General features: G+C 36.4%; 1 protein-coding gene and 1 long non-coding RNA gene across 2 annotated transcripts in view; one reads left to right on the top strand and one right to left on the bottom strand.

Moving 5' to 3' along the window:
- The window catches only part of LOC133540029 (gap junction beta-3 protein-like), a 20,516-nt gene extending 8,072 nt beyond the window's left edge, over positions 1-12,444 (bottom strand). The window contains exons 1-2 of the mRNA XM_061882499.1: positions 12,292-12,444; positions 6,755-7,223 (exon numbers count right to left, since the gene is read on the bottom strand). Coding sequence (XP_061738483.1) covers positions 6,755-7,141 — 387 coding nt within the window. The 5' untranslated portion in view covers positions 7,142-7,223; positions 12,292-12,444. The remainder of the gene's footprint in view (positions 1-6,754; positions 7,224-12,291) is intronic.
- LOC133540030 (uncharacterized) lies at positions 11,918-20,438 on the top strand. Its single transcript, XR_009803528.1, has 3 exons — positions 11,918-12,178; positions 13,985-15,496; positions 19,478-20,438. It is a non-coding gene; the product is annotated as an uncharacterized LOC133540030 (long non-coding RNA).

Below are 20,438 nucleotides of genomic sequence, written 5' to 3'. Positions count from 1 at the left end.
GCGGGACATCTTTATTGTACTTTTAAGTCTGTGTGGTATAAAACGAGTATAACAATAACAGTATGTGTTAGTGTTGAAATCTTGGTCTTTTTTGAGGTTGAGAATACTTCAACCATTGATAATAAATTAGTAAAAACACAAGTTGATTTAACTTTATGGAATACAATTAACCCTCAAAATAATGCAACTTTTTTCGCAATGCGATTGAGTCATTTAAAGCTGCAACATTGACAAAAAAGCCCCAGAATGATTGTGGGACATCCTCATTGTACTTTTAAGTCTGTGTGGTATAAAACGGGTAAAAAAAAACAACAGTATTTGTTAGTGTTGAGATATTGGTATTTTTTGAGGTTGAGAATACTGCAACCACTGATAAAAAATGCACAAAAACACAAGTTTATTTAACTTAATGGAATAAAAATAAGCCTCAAAATAATGCAACTTTTTTCGCAATGGGATTGAGTCATTTTAGGCTGCAACATTGACAAAACAGCCCCGGACTGATTGTGGGACATCCTCATTGTACTCTTAAGTCTGTGTGGTGTAAAACGAGTAAAACAATAACAGTATTGTTAGCGTTGAAATGTTGGTCTTTTTTGAGGTTGAGAATACTTCAACCATCGATCACAAATTCATAAAAACACAAGTTGATTTAACTTTATGGAATACAATTGAGCCTCAAAAAAATGCAACTTTTTTCGCAATGCGATTGAGTCATTTAGGGCTGCAACATTGACAAAAAAGCCCCAGAATGATTGTGGGACATCCTCAATGTACTTTTAAGTGTGTGTGGTACAAAACGAGTAAAACAATAACATTATTGTTAGTGTTGAAATCTTAGTCTTTTTTGAGGTTGAGAATACTGCAACTATTGATAACAAATTCATAAAAACACAAGTTGATTTAACTTTATGGAATACAATTAAGCCTCAAAATAATGCAACTTTTTTCGCAATGCGATTGAGTCATTTTAGGCTGCAACATTGACAAAAAAGCCCCAGAATGATTGTGGGACATCCTCATTGTACTCTTAAGTCTGTGTGGTATAAAACGAGTAAAACAATAACAGTATTGTTAGCGTTGAAATGTTGGTCTTTTTTGAGGTTGAGAATACTTCAACCATCGATCACAAATTCATAAAAACACAAGTTGATTTAACTTTATGGAATACAATTGAGCCTCAAAAAAATGCAACTTTTTTCGCAATGCGATTGAGTCATTTAGGGCTGCAACATTGACAAAAAAGCCCCAGAATGATTGTGGGACATCCTCAATGTACTTTTAAGTGTGTGTGGTACAAAACGAGTAAAACAATAACATTATTGTTAGTGTTGAAATCTTAGTCTTTTTTGAGGTTGAGAATACTGCAACTATTGATAACAAATTCATAAAAACACAAGTTGATTTAACTTTATGGAATACAATTAAGCCTCAAAATAATGCAACTTTTTTCGCAATGCGATTGAGTCATTTTAGGCTGCAACATTGACAAAAAAGCCCCAGAATGATTGTGGGACATCCTCATTGTACTCTTAAGTCTGTGTGGTATAAAACGAGTAAAACAATAACAGTATTGTTAGTGTTGAAATCTTAGTCTTTTTTGAGGTTGAGAATACTGCAACTATTGATAACAAATTCATAAAAACACAAGTTGATTTAACTTAATGGAATATAAATAAGCCTCAAAATAATGCAACTTTTTTTGCAATGGGGTTGACTCATTTTAGGCTGCAACATTGACAAAAAAGCCCCAGACTGATTGTGGGACATTCTCATTGTACTCTTAAGTCTGTGTGGTATAAAATGAGTAAAACAATAACAGTATTGTTAGTGTTGAAATCATAGTCTTTTTTGAGGTTGAGAATACTGCAACTATTGATAACAAATAAAAAAAAAAAACACATGTTGATTTAACTTTAAGAATTAAAATAAGCCTCAATATAGTGCAATTTTTTTCTCACCTTTCTGAAAAAGCTGCTACAATTGAGTTATTTAGGCTGCAGCATTCACTAAAAAGCCCCAAACTGATTGTGCGACATCCTCATTTTACTTTTAAGTCCATGTGGTACAAAACGAGTAAAACATTAACAGTATTTGTCAGTGTTGAAGTCTTGGTCTTTTTTGAGGTTGAGAATACTGCAACCACTGATAAAAAATGCACAAAAACACAAGTTTATTTAACTTAATGGAATAAAAATAAGCCTCAAAATAATGCAACTTTTTTTGCAATGGGATTGACTCATTTTAGGCTGCAACATTGACAAAAAAGCCCCAGACTGATTATGGGACATCCTCATTGTACTCTTAAGTCTGTGTGGTATAAAACGAGTAAAACAATAACAGTATTGTTAGTGTTGAAATTGTAGTCTTTTTTGAAATTGAGAATACTGCAACTATTGATAACAAATTCATAGAAAACACATGTTGATTTAACTTTAAGAATTAAAATAAGCCTCAATATAGTGCAATTTTTTTCTCACCTTTCTGAAAAAGCTGCTACAATTGAGTTATTTAGGCTGCAACATTCACTAAAAAGCCCCAGACTGATTGTGGGACATCCTCATTTTACTTTTAAGTCCATGTGGTACAAAACAAGTAAAAAATTAACAGTATTTGTTAGTGTTGAGATATTGGTCTTTTTTGAGGTTGAGAATACTGCAACCACTGATAAAAATGCACAAAAACACACGTTTATTTTACTTAATGGAATAAAAATAAGCCTCAAAATAATGCAACTTTTTTTGCGACGGGATTGACTCATTTTAGGCTGCAACATTGACAAAAAAGCCCCAGACTGATTGTGGGACATTCTCATTGTACTCTTAAGTCTGTGTGGTATAAAACGAGTAAAACAATAACAGTATTGTTAGTGTTGAAATCGTACTCTTTTTTTAGGTTGAGAATACTGCAACTATTGATAACAAATTCTTAAAAAAACACATGTTGATTTAACTTTAAGAATTAAAATAAGCCTCAATATAGTGCAATTTGTTTCTCACCTTTCTGAAAAAGCTGCTACAATTGAGTTATTTAGGCTGCAACATTCACTAAAAAGCCCCAGACTGATTGTGGGACATCCTCATTTTACTTTTAAGTCCATGTGGTACAAAACGAGTAAAAAATTAACAGTATTTGTTAGTGTTGAGATATTGGTCTTTTTTGAGGTTGAGAATACTGCAACCACTGATAAAAATGCACAAAAACACACGTTTATTTAACTTAATGGAATAAAAATAAGCCTCAAAATAATGCAACTTTTTTTGCGATGGGATTGACTCATTTTAGGCTGCAACATTGACAAAAAAGCCCCAGACTGATTGTGGGACATTCTCATTGTACTCTTAAGTCTGTGTGGTATAAAACGAGTAAAACAATAACAGTATTGTTAGTGTTGAAATCGTACTCTTTTTTTAGGTTGAGAATACTGCAACTATTGATAACAAATTCTTAAAAAAACACATGTTGATTTAACTTTAAGAATTAAAATAAGCCTCAATATAGTGCAATTTTTTTCTCACCTTTCTGAAAAAGCTGCTACAATTGAGTTATTTAGGCTGCAACATTCACTAAAAAGCCCCAGACTGATTGTGGGACATCCTCATTTTACTTTTAAGTCCATGTGGTACAAAACGAGTAAAACATTAACAGTATTTGTTCGTGTTGAAGTCTTGGTCTTTTTTTAGGTTGAGAATACTGCAACCACTGATAAAAAATGCACAAAAACACAAGTTTATTTAACTTAATGGAATAAAAACAAGCCTCAAAATAATGCAACTTTTTTTGCAATGGGATTGACTCATTTTAGGCTGCAACATTGACAAAAAAGCCCCAGACTGATTGTGGGACATTCTCATTGTACTCTTAAGTCTGTGTGGTATAAAACGAGTAAAACAATAACAGTATTGTTAGTGTTGAAATCGTAGTCTTTTTTGAGGCTGAGAATACTGCAACTATTGATAACAAATTCTTAAAAAAACACATGTTGATTTAACTTTAAGAATTAAAATAAGCCTCAATATAGTGCAATTTGTTTCTCACCTTTCTGAAAAAGCTGCTACAATTGAGTTATTTAGGCTGCAACATTCATTAAAAAGCCCCAGACTGATTGTGGGACATCCTCATTTTACTTTTAAGTCCATGTGGTACAAAACGAGTAAAACATTAACAGTATTTGTTAGTGTTGAAGTCTTGGTCTTCTTTGAGATTGAGAATACTGCAACCACTGATAAAAAATGCACAAAAACACAAGTTTATTTAACTTTAAGAATTAAAATAAGCCTCAATATAGTGCAATTTTTTTCTCACCTTTCTGAAAAAGCTGCTACAATTGAGTTATTTAGGCTGCAACATTCACTAAAAAGCCCCAGACTGATTGTGGGACATCCTCATTTTACTTTTAAGTCCATGTGGTACAAAACGAGTAAAACATTAACAGTATTTGTCAGTGTTGAAGTCTTGGTCTTTTTTGAGGTTGAGAATACTGCAACCACTGTTAAAAAATGTACAAAAACACAAGTTTATTTAACTTAATGGAATAAAAATAAGCCTCAAAATAATGCAACTTTTTTTTTTTTGCAATGGGATTGAGTCATTTTAGGCTGCAACATTGACAAAAAAGCCCCAGACTGATTGTGGGACATCCTCATTGTACTCTTAAGTCTGTGTGGTATAAAACGAGTAAAACAATAACAGTATTGTTAGTGTTGAAATCGTAGTCTTTTTTGAGGTTGAGAATACTGCAACTATTGATAACAAATTCATAAAAAAACACATGTTGATTTAACTTTAAGAATTAAAATAAGCCTCAATATAGTGCAATTTTTTCTCACCTTTCTGAAAAAGCTGCTACAATTGAGTTATTTAGGCTGCAACATTCACTAAAAATCCCCAGACTGATTGTGGGACATCCTCATTTTACTTTTAAGTCCATGTGGTACAAAACGAGTAAAACATTAACAGTATTTGTTAGTGTTGTAGTCTTCGTCTTTTTTGAGGTTGAGAATACTGCAACCACTGATAAAAAATGCATAAAAACACAAGTTTATTTAACTTAATGGAATAAAAATAAGCCTCAAAATAATGCAACTTTTTTTGCAATGGGATTGACTCATTTTAGGCTGCAACATTGACAAAAAAGCCCCAGACTGATTGTGGGACATCCTCATTGTACTCTTAAGTCTGTGTGGTATAAAACGAGTAAAACAATAACAGTATTGTTAGTGTTGAAATCTTAGTCTTTTTTGAGGTTGAGAATACTGCAACTATTGATAACAAATTCATAAAAACACAAGTTGATTTAACTTAATGGAATATAAATAAGCCTCAAAATAATGCAACTTTTTTTGCAATGGGGTTGACTCATTTTAGGCTGCAACATTGACAAAAAAGCCCCAGACTGATTGTGGGACATTCTCATTGTACTCTTGAGTCTGTGTGGTATAAAATGAGTAAAACAATAACAGTATTGTTAGTGTTGAAATCATAGTCTTTTTTTAGGTTGAGAATACTGCAACTATTGATAACAAATTTAAAAAAAAAACACATGTTGATTTAACTTTAAGAATTAAAATAAGCCTCAATATAGTGCAATTTTTTTCTCACCTTTCTGAAAAAGCTGCTACAATTGAGTTATTTAGGCTGCAGCATTCACTAAAAAGCCCCAAACTGATTGTGCGACATCCTCATTTTACTTTTAAGTCCATGTGGTACAAAACGAGTAAAACATTAACAGTATTTGTCAGTGTTGAAGTCTTGGTCTTTTTTGAGGTTGAGAATACTGCAACCACTGATAAAAAATGCACAAAAACACAAGTTTATTTAACTTAATGGAATAAAAATAAGCCTCAAAATAATGAAACTTTTTTTGGAATGGGATTGACTCATTTTAGGCTGCAACATTGACAAAAAAGCGCCAGACTAATTGTGGGACATCCTCATTGTACTCTTAAGTCTGTGTGGTATAAAACGAGTAAAACAATAACAGTATTGTTATTGTTGAAACCGTAATCTTTTTTGAGGTTGAGAATACTGCAACAATTGATAACAAATTCTTAAAAAAACACATGTTGATTTAACTTTAAGAATTAAAATAAGCCTCAATATAGTGCAATTTTTTCTCACCTTTCTGAAAAAGCTGCTACAATTGAGTTATTTAGGCTGCAACATTCACTAAAAAGCCCCAGACTGATTGTGGGACATCCTCATTTTACTTTTAAGTCCATGTGGTACAAAACGAGTAAAACATTAACAGTATTTGTTAGTGTTGAAGTCTTGGTCTTTTTTGAGGTTGAGAATACTGCAACTATTGATAACAAACTCATAAAAAAACAGACGTTGATTTAACTTTAAGAATTAAAATAAGCCTCAATATAGTGCAATTTTTTTCTCACCTTTCTGAAAAAGCTGCTACAATTGAGTTATTTAGGCTGCAACATTCACTAAAAAGCCCCAGAATGATTGTGGGACATCCTCATTTTACTTTTAAGTCCATGTGGTACAAAACGAGTAATACATTAACAGTATTTGTTAGTGTTGAAGTCTTGGTCTTTTTTGAGGTTGAGAATACTGCAACCACTGATAACAAATTCATAAAACACAAGTCAATTTAACTTTATGAAAGAAAATAAGCCTCAAAATAGTGCAAAAGCTGCAGCGATTGAGTCATTTTAGGCTGCAGCATTGACAAAAAAGCCCCAGACTGATTGTGGGACATCCTCGTTGATAAAAAAAAAAAGGTGATTTTCATCACACTTACCAAGTAAGTCCACCACAGTCCTCCGCGTTTCTTCCCAGGGTTGGCATAGTGATTCCCCCTGTGCGTTTGGGTGTAGGTCTTGTTCTTCTTCTCGCGGTACTTGACGTGGGCCGTCACCAGCAGCGAGGGGCAGGTGACGAAGATGAGCTGCAGGGCCCAGAGACGGATGTGGGAGATGGGGAAGATGGCATCGTAGCAGACGTTGCTGCACCCGGGCTGAGCCGTGTTGCACACAAAGTCCTTGTTGTCGTCGCCCCACACCCGCTGTGCCGCCACCACGAACACCAGCACCCGGAAGACGAAGACCACGGAGAGCCAGACGCGGCCGAACGACGTGGAGTACTCGTTGACCCCGCTGAGGAGGGACTCCAGGGCGGACCAGTTCATCGCTGCTGCCTGGCGGGGGTGCAGGAGAGGAAGCGGGCGGGGGTCTGGAGGTCAGGTGGATGGCGTGGTCGATGTGTCCACCCTGAGGGGGCGGGAAGTGAAAAGTTAGCGACGGCGGTTTAACAGAGTACAGAAAAAAAATGAAAGTGTTTGTCTTGCATCCGAAAAAAAAAGAAATACTTAGACTTAGACAAACTTTATTGATCCACAAGGGAAATTGTTCCACACAATAGCTCAGTTGCAAAGGATGGAAAGGGTAAGGATGGAAAGGATAATGTCCATAAGGGCACAAAAAAGAGAGCGAAAATCATTAACAGTAAATAATTAATTATTAATAATTGACTTCATAACTAAGAGATAAGTAAAAATCACTATTTTTCTAGATAAAAACAACTCACACTTAATTCTGATATTTCTTACTTCATTTCAAATAAATCAAAAATATGTCTTTTTGCCTGATGTTGTTATCCTTTAACCAAAACTCTATCTTTAAAAAATTAGTTTTTTTTAACATTGAAATCAAATAATTTGGATAATTTTACTATATATATATATATATATATATATATATATATGTGTGTGTATGTGTATATATGTATATGTGTATATATGTCAAGGGTAAAACATTAGAAAATGATGTATATATATACATATATATATATATATATATATATATATACATTTTTACTGTATATTTGTTTATTTATGTGCACATATGTATGTTTGTGTGTATGTATATATATATATGTATGTATATATGCATATATATATGTATATATCTATATATATGTGTATATATATACTGTATGTATATATACACACACACACATATATATGTGTGTGTGTATATATATATATATATATATATATATATATATATATATGTATATATATGTGTGTATATATGTATATATATTTATATATATATGTGTGTATATATGTATATATATTTATATATATGTGTGTATATATATGTATATATGCATGTATATATAAATATATATACATACATAACATCGAGCCCAAGAATCGGTATGGAATCGAATCGTGGGACACCCAATGATTCACAGCCCTAATATATATATATATATGTATATATATATATATATATATATATATATATATATATATATATATATATATATATATATATATATATATACATATATATATACAGGCCAAAAGTTTGGACACACCTTCTCATTCAACGTGTTTTCTTTATTTTCATGACTATTTACATTGTAGATTGTCACATCAAAAAATACGAATGAACACATGTGGCGTTATGTACTTAACAAAAAAAGGTGAAAACAACTAAAAACATTTTTATACTCTAGTTTCTTCAAAGTAGCCACCCTTTGCTCTGCTTTGCACACTCTTGGCATTCACTCCATAAGCTTCAAGAGGTAGTCACTTGAAATGGTTTTTACTTCGCAGGTGTCAGAGTTTTGATGCCTTCAGTGACACTCGACAATGTAAATAGTCATGAAAGTAAAGAAAACACACTGCACTGAGAAGGTGTGTCCAAACCTTTGGCCTGTACTGTATACACGCACACACACACACATTTATATATATATATATATATATATATATATATATATATATATATATACATATATATATAATCACTGGCCACCTGATTCTCGTCATTTAGATGGGTGGCCAAATACTTTTGGCAATATAATGTACCTGCAAATGAGCTAAAAACTAACTCGGATGCTCGGATACCATGAATTGATTAACGTAAAAAAATTGAAAAACCTGCGATGGGGTGGCGACTTGTCCAGGGTGTACCCCGCCTTCCGTCCAATTGTAGCTGAGATAGGCAGCAGCGCCACCCACGACCCCAAAGGGTAGAAAATGGATGGATGGAAGTTGAAAAACGTAGTGGCCTACCACTTGGTGGCTGAGTTGCTGTTGTTCCCAAACTCTTCGATTTCCTGAGTATAAAGCCGACAATTGACTTTGGAATATTTAGGAGCCAGGAAATTTCCAGACTGGATTTGTTGCCAAAATAACTGATCTCCTGAGAGCGGCCCATTGTTTCATAAATGTTTGTCGAAACAGTGTCCATATCCTGTGGCTGGACCAAGTAAATAGGACACCTGATTCTCATCGTTTGGATGGGTGGCCAAATACTTTTGGCAATATAGCCTACCTGCAAATGAGCTAAAAACTAACTCGGATGCTCGGATACCATGAATTGATTAACGTAAACAAGTTGAAAAACTTGGTGGTTGAGTTGCTGTTGTTCCCAAACTTTTCGATTTTCTTAAATAAACCCGGCAGTTGATTTAGTAATATTTAGGAGCCAGGAAATTTCCAGACTGGATTTGTTGCCCAAATCACTGAGCTCCTGAAGGTGGCCCATTCTTTCACAATTTTTTGTAGAAACAGTGTACATGCCTAAGGGCTTGATTTTATACATTTGTGGCCGGACCAAGTAATAAGGACACCTGATTCTCATCATTTGGATGGGTGGTCAAATACTTTTGGCAAATAACGTACCTGCAAATGAGCTAAAAACTAACTCGGATGCTTGGATACCATGAATTGATTAACATAAACAAGTTGAAAAACTTGGTGGCCTACCACTTGGTGGCTGAGTTGCTGTTGTTCCCAAACTTTTCGATTTTGTTAAAATAAAGCCGACAGTTGACTTAGGAATATTTAAGAGCCAGGAAATTTCCAGACTGGATTTGTTGCCCATATCACTGAGCTCCTGAAGGTGGCCCATTCTTTCACAATTTTTTGTAGAAACAGTGTACATGCCTAAGGGCTTGATTTTATACATTTGTGGCCAGACCAAGTAATTAGGACACCTGATTCTCATCATTTGGATGAGTGGCCAAATACTTTTGGCAATATAGCGTACCTGCAAATGAGCTGAAAAATCACTCGGATGCTCGGATACCATGAATTGATTAACATAAACAAGTTGAAAAACTTGGTGGCCTACCACTTCGTGGCTGAGTTGCTGTTGTTCCCAAACTCTTCGATTTTCTTGTTATAAAGCCGACAGTTGACTTTGTAATATTTAGGAGCCAGGAAAGTTCCAGGCTGGATTTGTTGCCCAAATCACTGAGCCCTTGAGAGCGGCCCATTCTTTCACAAATGTTTGTAGAAAAAGTGTACATGTCCTGTGGCCGGACCAAGTAATTAAGACACCTGATTCTCATCATTTGGATGGGTTGTCAAATACTTTTGGCAATATAGCGTACCTGCAAATGAGCTAAAAACTAACTCAGATGCTCGGATACCATGAATTGATTAACATAAATAAGTTGAAAAACTTGATGGTTGAGTTGCTGTTGTTCCCAAACTTTTCGAATTCCTTAAAATAAACCCGACAGTTGACTTAGGAATATTTAGGAGCCAGGAAATTTCCAGACTGAATTTGTTGCCCAAATCACTGAGCTCCTGAGGGTGGCCCATTCTTTCACATTTTTTGTAGAAACAGTCTACATGCCTAAGGGCTTGATTTTATACATTTGTGGCCAGACCAAGTAATTAGGACACCTGATTCTCATCATTTGGATGTGTGGCCAAATACTTTTGGCAATATAGCGTACCTGCAAATGAGCTGAAAAATAACTCGGATGCTCGGATACCATGAATTGATTAATATAAACAAGTTGAAAAACTTGGTGGCCTACCACTTGGTGGCTGAGTTGCTGTTGTTCCCAAACTTTTCGATTTTGTTAAAATAAAGCCGACTGTTGACTTAGGAATATTTAGGAGCCAGGAAATATCCAGACTGGATTTGTTGTCCAAATCACTGAGCTCCTGAGAGCGGCCCATTCTTTCACAAATGTTCGTAGAATCAGTGTCCATGCTTAAGTGCTTGATTTGATACACCTGTGGATTAGTACACCTAATTCTCATCATTTGGATGGGTGGCCAAATAGTTTTGGCAATATAGTGTACTTACAAATGACCTCGGATACCATGAATTGATTAATGTATACAAGTTAAAAAACGTATTGGGGTGTTACCATTTAGTGGACAATTGTACAGAATATGTACTGTACTGTGCAATCTACTAATAAAAGTCTCAATCAATCAAAAAAAACACGTTAGCATTCGACCTTCCTGGCAGATATCAGGCGTCAAAAAACAAAACATTTGACTCCGAAATGAGGGTTTAAAAAAACAAAAACAAAACTAGCATGCTAACGTTAGCATGGTAGCTAATGACAAACATTAGCTCGGACTTGGGAGCAGTTTGAATCGGCTGGGAAATGTAGACGTTGTGACACATTTTAATGAAAATTAAGGGTTACGGAAAAGATGATTCGCAAGAAAATATTTTTTATGCAAATGGTAAGCAAAAACTGTGACTCATTTGCTGCCAAACTGGTCGGGCGAGCTGCAGGGCGTCTTTGTTTTCACACTCCAGGATGTCACCTGCTACAGGTGCGGCCGTTCTTTTGTCTCTCTTTTTCTTTTCTCTAAAGAATACTGCTAGAAAATAGAACATTTTATTAAATATAAAAATACATATATAATACCACTATCAAATATAAATATTAATAAATATTAATAAATATTAACCATATTAAATATTAAATATAAAAACAAATAAAATATTTATAAATATAAAAATAGAAAATTAAATTCATAGTCATTATTTTTGACGTTTATTGTGTATTTTAAGAGTCAGGATAGGGTATAGTGTATAACAAAGAGCAACTTGGAGTAAAATATATGTATTATTGTAGTAATATTATATAAAATCTAATATATAGTATATGTATATTATTTTGTGCAGAAAGAAATATTCACTTTCATTCATTTCATTTGACACATGCTAACATGTTTTATTCAGATGCGTTCCTTATTCTTGTCCCTTTGTCGACAGGAAAACATTTTTTTTTTTAGGTTTTTTTTTAACTTTCCCAATATTCCGAATCCACCAAATATGGACTAACTCTGCCGGCGAGCTGTTGTTAAATATGTACTTAAAAGCACCTGGTCTTTTTCCACCTAATTTCCCAGGCGAGGGACCGTTGCCGTGACAATCAACAACACCCGGTGAGTATGTGGACTGAACAAACACACGAGGAAAAACAAAAGCTTCCTAGAAAACACAGAGGCAGTGGAAAAAACGGAGACAAGCGTGACATAATGTAGAACAGGTACCTTACCTTGAATAAAAGCCTCCGCGCACCTGGCAGTGACTGAGCGGAGTTGGGGTGGGTCAGAGGTGTATCATCGCTGTGGTGTGGGTGGAGCATCACCCATATTGCGAGATACATTCCAATTGAACCAGTTTAGTGGATTTTCATCCTTGCGAAAATGAAACGAAAATATGAAAAAAAAAAATATGTAAAGTTGTAATGCAATCAAGAGGCTGGTCCGTACATGTGAGTTGGGTTGAATCAGAAATCTGTGACCTCTTTAGTGCCGCCCTAGTGGCTCCCTGGACCTCTTTCAGAGATGTGTCAAGATAGATAAAGATGAGAAAAATAAATAAAAAATATTGGGGTTCGTCACCAGCAGTTCCTTATTACATGTCTGAACTGATACTACTACTACTACGACTATTACTACTGCTAATATGTTTAGTACAGTTTTGTCATATAAAATGTCAAATCATTATTTTTTTGTTTACATCCCAACGATGCCACCCCTATATATATCTATATATATATATATATATATATATATATATATATATATATATATATATACTGTATATATATATATATATATATATATATATATATATATATATATATATACTGTATATATATATATAAAATGTAATAAAAATAACAATTTTAATATCATCTAGCAAAGCTGAATCCGACCAAGCAACCCCCCCCCCCCCCCCCCCTGCCCCCACCCCCGTACCAGAAAGCACTTGATGAAAGCGGATACAACTTCACCCTCACCTACGAACCCACGCCAGGAAACCAACCAAAAAAGAGCAGAAAACCAAACAACATCATCTGGTACAACCCCCCATTCAGCAAAAACGTCTCAACTAATATCGGCCACAAGTTCCTCACTCTGATCGACAAACACTTCCCCAAAGGCAACACCCTAAGAAAAGTATTCAACAAGAACAACATTAAATTGAGCTACAGCTGTATGAATAACATACAACAAATCATTTCAAATCACAACAAAGCAATTGCAAAAGGACTGCCTACCCCCAGACTGAACGACTCCGAAACCAATAAGGAATGTAACTGCTGCAGAAAACCTTACAGACATCAGTCGTTTACCAAGCAAAGGTAACACGCAAGGACATTAACACATCTGACACGTACGTAGGATTAACCGAAGGAGCGTTCAAAACAAGATGGAATAATCACAACGCCTCCTTTAGAAACCAGACCTTGCGGAATTTAACAGAACTCAGCAAGCACATTTCGAACCTCAAAGACAATAATGTTGAATATTCAATAACATGGCAAATTATTGCATCCAGCACACTTTACAACAGTGGTAATAAAAGATGCAACCTATGCTTAAAAGAGAAACTGTTTATCATATATCACCCAGACCAGTCATCCCTCAACAAGAGCAGTGAAATCATATCAGTATGCCGTCACAGACGGTAACACCTCCTATGTAACACATGAGCCAATCACCACGCCCCTACGCCTGCAAAATAAAATGCATTCTTTCACATCTTTATTTCCACAAATTAGATATAGTACAGATAAGAGAACCGATAAAAACCTAAATCGATAAGAATATCGTACCGATAACATCTTAACAAGACCTGGGCCCATTAAGATTGACGTTTTTAGAACTTTAACATCAAAACTGTCACCTCCATTATTATGTGCAGTGCCATTTTTGTTTTGTTTTTGTGACCGACTTAAGCCGTCGTCGTGTGGGTTGCATGGACCACCCAGGAAGGACATCTCTCTTGAGCAGGTTTGACTCTTTTATTCTTTCAATAACAAGCTTGTCTTTCGGTCCGGTCGCTTTTCAGCTCCTTCCCTCCTGCTCGTTCTTCGCTCTCTTCAGTCGGCTGCGTCGTTGTTGTCGTTCTCCCTTTTTATACAGCAGGAGGAGATTAATTAATTGTGTGCCGGTGTGTGTGCCACGCACCTGATTTAGATTGTAGTGGCGTCGCTCCCAGCAAGCCCCGCCTCTCCGATCCGCCGCATCCTTCGTCTCCTTGCAGCCATCTTGGGCAGGGCTGCAGCGTGTCCTGCCCCGCCGTCGACCCGTTAGCTCTGCCTCTCCACAGTTTTATTTTATCTTATTTTTTTTTTCATTTCATTTTTATTGACATCCAGCATTTGCCCTTCCTATGCATTGCATCATATTTACATACATCATATATCTGTTGTCTGCCCTGTCAATTTTGTTTGTTTGTTTATATCCCAACGATGCCACCGCCTCCCACAAAAGAAAGAAACAGCAAGAAAACAAAATACAAATATATACAGATAAATCATTTAAATAAAGAAAAAGGAAATTAATATTAATAATCTCTCTTTCAGAGATGTGTGAAAATTGAAAAGATGACAGAAAAATAATAAAATCTTGGGGTTCGTCACCAGCTGTTCCTGGCATTATTATTTTATTATTATTGTTATATCCTATTAACTTATAAAATGTCTGAGCTGATACTACTACTACTATGTTTAGTACAATTTTGTGATTTAAAATAAATAAAAGTATTTACACAATCAGCCTAGAGTAATTTAAAATAAATTAACTTTGTATTGAAATGATGAACATCATTTATTGTCCTATAATGCCTAAAATCTGAAGACTAGGAATCCATCCCATCCATCCATCCATTTTCTACCGCTTATTCCCTTTCGGGGTCGCGGGGGGCGCTGGCGCCTATCTCAGCTACAATCGGGCGGAAGGCAGGGTACACCCTGGACAAGTCGCCACCTCATCGCAGGAGGACTAGGAAAATAACCAAAATTTTTCCTGACAATTTTTATTAACCATTATCCAACCAAATTGTTTTAAATTGTTTTAAAATTGTATTTATTATTTTCATTCTTTTACATCATTTATTGATTTTATAATTCCACAATATGTTATGGTTTTTAAAGTTTATTATTGTTTTTGTAAGATTTATATGATGTATTATTACCAGCTATCCATTCATCTTCTTCCGCTTATCCGAGGTCGGATTGCGGGGACAGCAGCCTAAGCAGAGAAGCCCAGACTTCCCTCTCTCAGCCACTTTGTCCAGCTCATCCCGGGGGATCCCGAGGCGTTCCCGGGCCAGGCGGGAGACATAGTCTTCCCAACGTGTCCTGGGTCTTCCCCGTGGCCTCCTACCAGTAGGACGTGCCTGAAACACCTCCATAGGGAGGCGTTCGGGTGGCATCCAGACCACCTCATCTGGCTCCTCTCGAAGAGGTGATGATTTATTATTACCTATTTGTTATTTAAACAACACAATTCTGAGCTTTCCCCGAACACTTCGAGGGTTTTGCTTCAGCCATACCTTAAGTCTGCTTTAACGTCTGTGTATGCTTGGAATGTGTCTATTCGTGCTGTACATACCGCAAGTAAATTGAGTACGTTCACGTGATTTACTGGTAAATGTAATGCACTTAAAGTAAGGCAGAGCCAAAGTGCAGGTTTTGTACTTCAAATAGCTTTTCATGTGTGGATCCAAACTTCCGTCAGCATAAATTTCAGGTTCAAACACTGATCTATCTATTACACAAGACAAGAAGAAGGAATCAGGCAGAGACAGAGTTACATTTTTCCTCATGAGGAGAGACGTATCGGGGTGTGCACTCAGTTACAGTTTCCCCCTACGCTCTAAGGTACAGTTCCACGTGCTCCTCTATTTATCCGGGAAGTCCCAAGTTCACATCAGGTTGAGGTAATCGATGTCTGTCAGCCAGGGTCTGAAACCAAACTGCTGACACGAGACAACTCGCAATGAAGACCACACGCTGTGCCTTTGCACAGTACAACTGTACTGTACAACTTCTGCACAATTGATAATAACCATAGCAACGGCCTTTAAGCAAAAGAGTCGTATGATAACTTATACATCATTATTCCGACAATAAAATACGACGAATTGTTTTGAAAATATGTGGCTGCAAGGACATGTTTGGAAAAATAGGGGACCGATGGTAGAACCCTGCGGGACACCACGAGTAAATCATGAATTACAGTGTCTGTACAGTGTCATGCCTTTCTGGAAACTCTTCATCAGGACACCAAAAGCAAATTATTTGATGTAATTAATTATAGTAGTGCGGTCAACAACATAAAATAACAATTCTGACACGGAACATGTATATATTTTTAATAACTTTTGAACTGTTGAAATTCAATGATTTGGTGCACTTGCAAACAGCTAAACAATATTCTGCTGCCCAATAAAGTACAACAAATATTCTCCAAAAAAAGAAGATCTTTAATTTTAGGGAGTTGAATAGTGGAATTGATTAAGCAAAGAGGACAAACTGTATGCTCGGGTTGTACGGTATACCGGTTCTAGTAAAGGTATCATGGTACTAATAAATCAAAAACGGTACTGTACTCTGTTTGAAAAGTACCAGTTAGATGTATATATTTTTTTATAATAGGCGTGACATTGCTAGTTTTACGAGCAGAGGAGCATGTTCGTCAGCGCACACACGTAGAGTACATTCAAGCAGACACAGTGTGTGGACAGAAAAGGGAGAAAGGATGCATTTTGGTGAAAAAAGTAAAGATAAAGGTGAAGAGTATAACACTGAAACACCCTCAGGAAGAGAAAACATGGCTAACAAGTTAGCGTCTAATGTCCATCCGCAATCAGCAGTGTTTTTGCTACTTCTAAATCACTAATCCTCGCCATGGCGACGAATGAAGTAAGTTTCTTACAGGACGAGGAATAGCTTCACTGCACACCGTAGGTCGGATACAATAGCTCGCCGTCGTGACAATTTAAACAAATCCCAAGGGAGGATTTACACCTAACATCCACTGTAATGATACCAAGTACAGGAGCGTATCTAGTCAGTACTACTATGATTACATCAATATCTTTTATCGTCGCAAAATCTTTTTTCTTTTCTTTTCTTTTTTTATTCATATTGTATTAATAAACTGAAGAAAATATAACCAATTTGAATATGACCAATGTATGATCCCGTAACGTCTTGGTATCGGATCGATACCTAAATGTGTGGTATCATCCAAAACTGATGTGTGGTATCAAAGAAGAGAATAATAAGTGATTATTACATTTTAACAGAAGTCTAGATAGAACATGTTGAAAGAGAAAATAAGCAGATATTAACAGTAAATGAACAAGTGGATTAATAATCACTTTTTACAGCTTGTCCTTTATAATGTAGACAAAATAATAGAATGATAAGGAGCCTTTGTTTGTTTACTTACTAGTAAAAGACGAGTTGTCTAGCATGTTCATTATTTTATTTAAGGAAAAACTTGTTTTGTGATTGCAATAATAAACATATGTTTAATGTACCCCAAGATTTATATATATATATATATATATATATATATATATATATATATATATATATATATATAATATATTTTTTTGATTGAAATAAGAAACATATGTTTAATGTACCCAAGATTTATATATATATATATATATATATATATATATATATATATATATATATATATATATATATATATATATATATATATATATATATATATATATATATATATATATATATATAGTGAGAGTCCAGTCCATAGTGGATCTAACATGATAGTGAGAGTCCAGTCCATAGTGGATCTAACATAATAGTGAGAGTCCAGTCCAAAGTGGATTTAGCATAATAGTGAGAGTCCAGTCCATAGTGGATCTAACATGATAGTGAGAGTCCAGTCCATAGTGGATGTAACCTGATAGTGAGAGTCCAGTCCATAGTGGCTCTAACATAATAGTGAGAGTCCAGTCCATAGTGGATCTAACATAATAGTGAGAGTCCAGTCCATTGTGGGTCCAACATAATAGTGAGAGTCCTGTCCATAGTGGATATAACATAATAGTGAGAGTCCAGTCCATAGTGGATCTAGCATAATAGTGAGAGTCCAGTCCATAGTGGATCTAACATAATAGTGAGAGAGTACAGTCCATAGTGGATCTAACATAATAGTAAGAGTCCAGTCCATAGTGGATCTAACATAATAGTGAGAGTCCAGTCCATAGTGGATCTAACATGATAGTGTGAGAGTCCAGTCCATAGTGGATCTAACATAATAGTGAGAGAGTCCAGTCCATAGTGGATCTAACATAATAATAAGAGTCCAGTCCATAGTGGATCTAACATAATAGTGAGAGAGTCCAGTCCATAGTGGATCTAGCATAATAGTGAGAGTCCAGTCCATAGTGGGGCCAGCAGGAGATCATCCCGAGCGGAGACAGGTCAGCAGCGCAGAGATGTCCCCAACCGATGCACAGGCAAGCGGTCCACCCCGGGTCCCGACTCTGGACAGCCAGCACTTCATCTATGGCCACCCCTGAGTAATTTATCAATCAGATTATCAGGGTGGAAGGTGGCCACAATCTCAACAGTTTTTAAATCCGGTGACAGATAAACATTTTCCCCAAGATGCACAGCCAGCATAAGCAGCATCAGTTGGCTTGATCCTTAAAAAAGGGCCACCTGTTTAACACTTTTTTTTTTTCCCACATAATTAATGACCATACTAATTGAACTCAGCACTGCTCTTTTTTGGAACACGCCCCTTCCAGTAAATGATTCATTTCCACAGAATCAGCAGCATGGACGTCATGCCTGTTGCGTCTCTTTAACTTTACTACTTTTTGTCCACTTTGCTCCATTTTGTCCACTAAAGACGCTGAGATCATTATCCATGCGTTTGTTACGTCTCGCCTCGATTACTGTAACGTATTATTTTCGGGTCTCCCCATGTCTAGCATTAAAAGATTACAGTTGGTTCAAAATGCGGCTGCTAGACTTTTGACAAGGACAAGAAAGTTTGATCACATTACGCCTGTACTGGCTCACCTGCACTGGCTTCCTGTGCACTTAAGATGTGACTTTAAGGTTTTACTAATTATGTATAAAATACTACACGGTCTAGCTCTAGCCTATCTTGCCGATTGTATTGTACCATATGTCCCGGCAAGAAATCTGCGTTCAAAAGACTCCGGCTTATTAGTGATTCCTAGAGCCCAAAAAAAGTCTGCGGGCTATAGAGCGTTTTCCGTTCGGGCTCCAGTACTCTGGAATGCCCTCCCGGTAACAGTTCGAGATGCTACCTCAGTAGAAGCATTTAAGTCTCACCTTAAAACTCATCTGTATACTCTAGCCTTTAAATAGACCTCCTTTTTAGACCAGTTGATCTGCCGCTTCTTTTCTGTTTTCTCCTATGTCCAAGGGAGGGGGTCCGGTCCGATGACCATGGATGAAGTACTGGCTGTCCAGAGTCGAGACCCAGGATGGACCGCTCGCCTGTATCGATTGGGGACATCTCTACGCTGCTGATCCGCCTCCGCTTGAGATGGTCTCCTGTGGACGGGACTCTCGCTGCTGTCTTGGATCCGCTTTGAACTGAACTCTCGCGGCTGTGTTGGAGCCACTATGGATTGAACTTTCACAGTATCATGTTGGACCCGCTCGACATCCATTGCTTTCGGTCCCCTAGAGGGGGGGGGTTGCCCACATCTGAGGTCCTCTCCAAGGTTTCTCATAGTTAGCATTGTCACTGGCGTCCCACTGGATGTGAATTCTCCCTGCCCACTGGGTGTGAGTTTTCCTTGCCCTTTTGTGGGTTCTTCCGAGGATGTTGTAGTCGTAATGATTTGTGCAGTCCTTTGAGACATTTGTGATTTGGGGCTATATAAATAAACATTGATTGATTGATTGATTGACTTCTAGAAACTTACTTGCAGTGTAGAAGTTAAAATTAGGGATGCAGCAATTAATCGGTAACCGAATATATTCGGCCGAATATGGCAAAAAAAGCCACATTCGGCCTTCGTTGGAATGAGTTAAAAACAAGGCCGAATAGTGGCGTGTGACGCAATTTTTTGACGCGGTGACGCAATCAACCAACGTGCAGTGACGCGGTGACGTTGGGATATGTTGTATACCTGTATAAGTGTAAGAGGTTACAAGCACACACTTATTGAGATTTACTTGAGCCTTCTGTTTACATTATTAGCATATCTACTGTGGCTAAGCAGACTTTTGCCAAAAGGACAATAATTCATTTGTTGTGGGTTTATCCACTTTAATGGACTTTTTTTTTTGGGGGGGGAATGCATGTTTTGTTTGAAGGCCTAATATAAATGAAAAACTTTGTGCTTTTTTTGAAAAGTAAAGGCTACTGGAATATT

This window comes from Nerophis ophidion, linkage group LG21, assembly GCF_033978795.1.
Source record: "Nerophis ophidion isolate RoL-2023_Sa linkage group LG21, RoL_Noph_v1.0, whole genome shotgun sequence".
NCBI lineage: Eukaryota > Metazoa > Chordata > Actinopteri > Syngnathiformes > Syngnathidae > Nerophis > Nerophis ophidion.
Note: the sequence above shows the minus strand (reverse complement) of the source record. Positions and strands in the feature narration are given on the sequence as shown.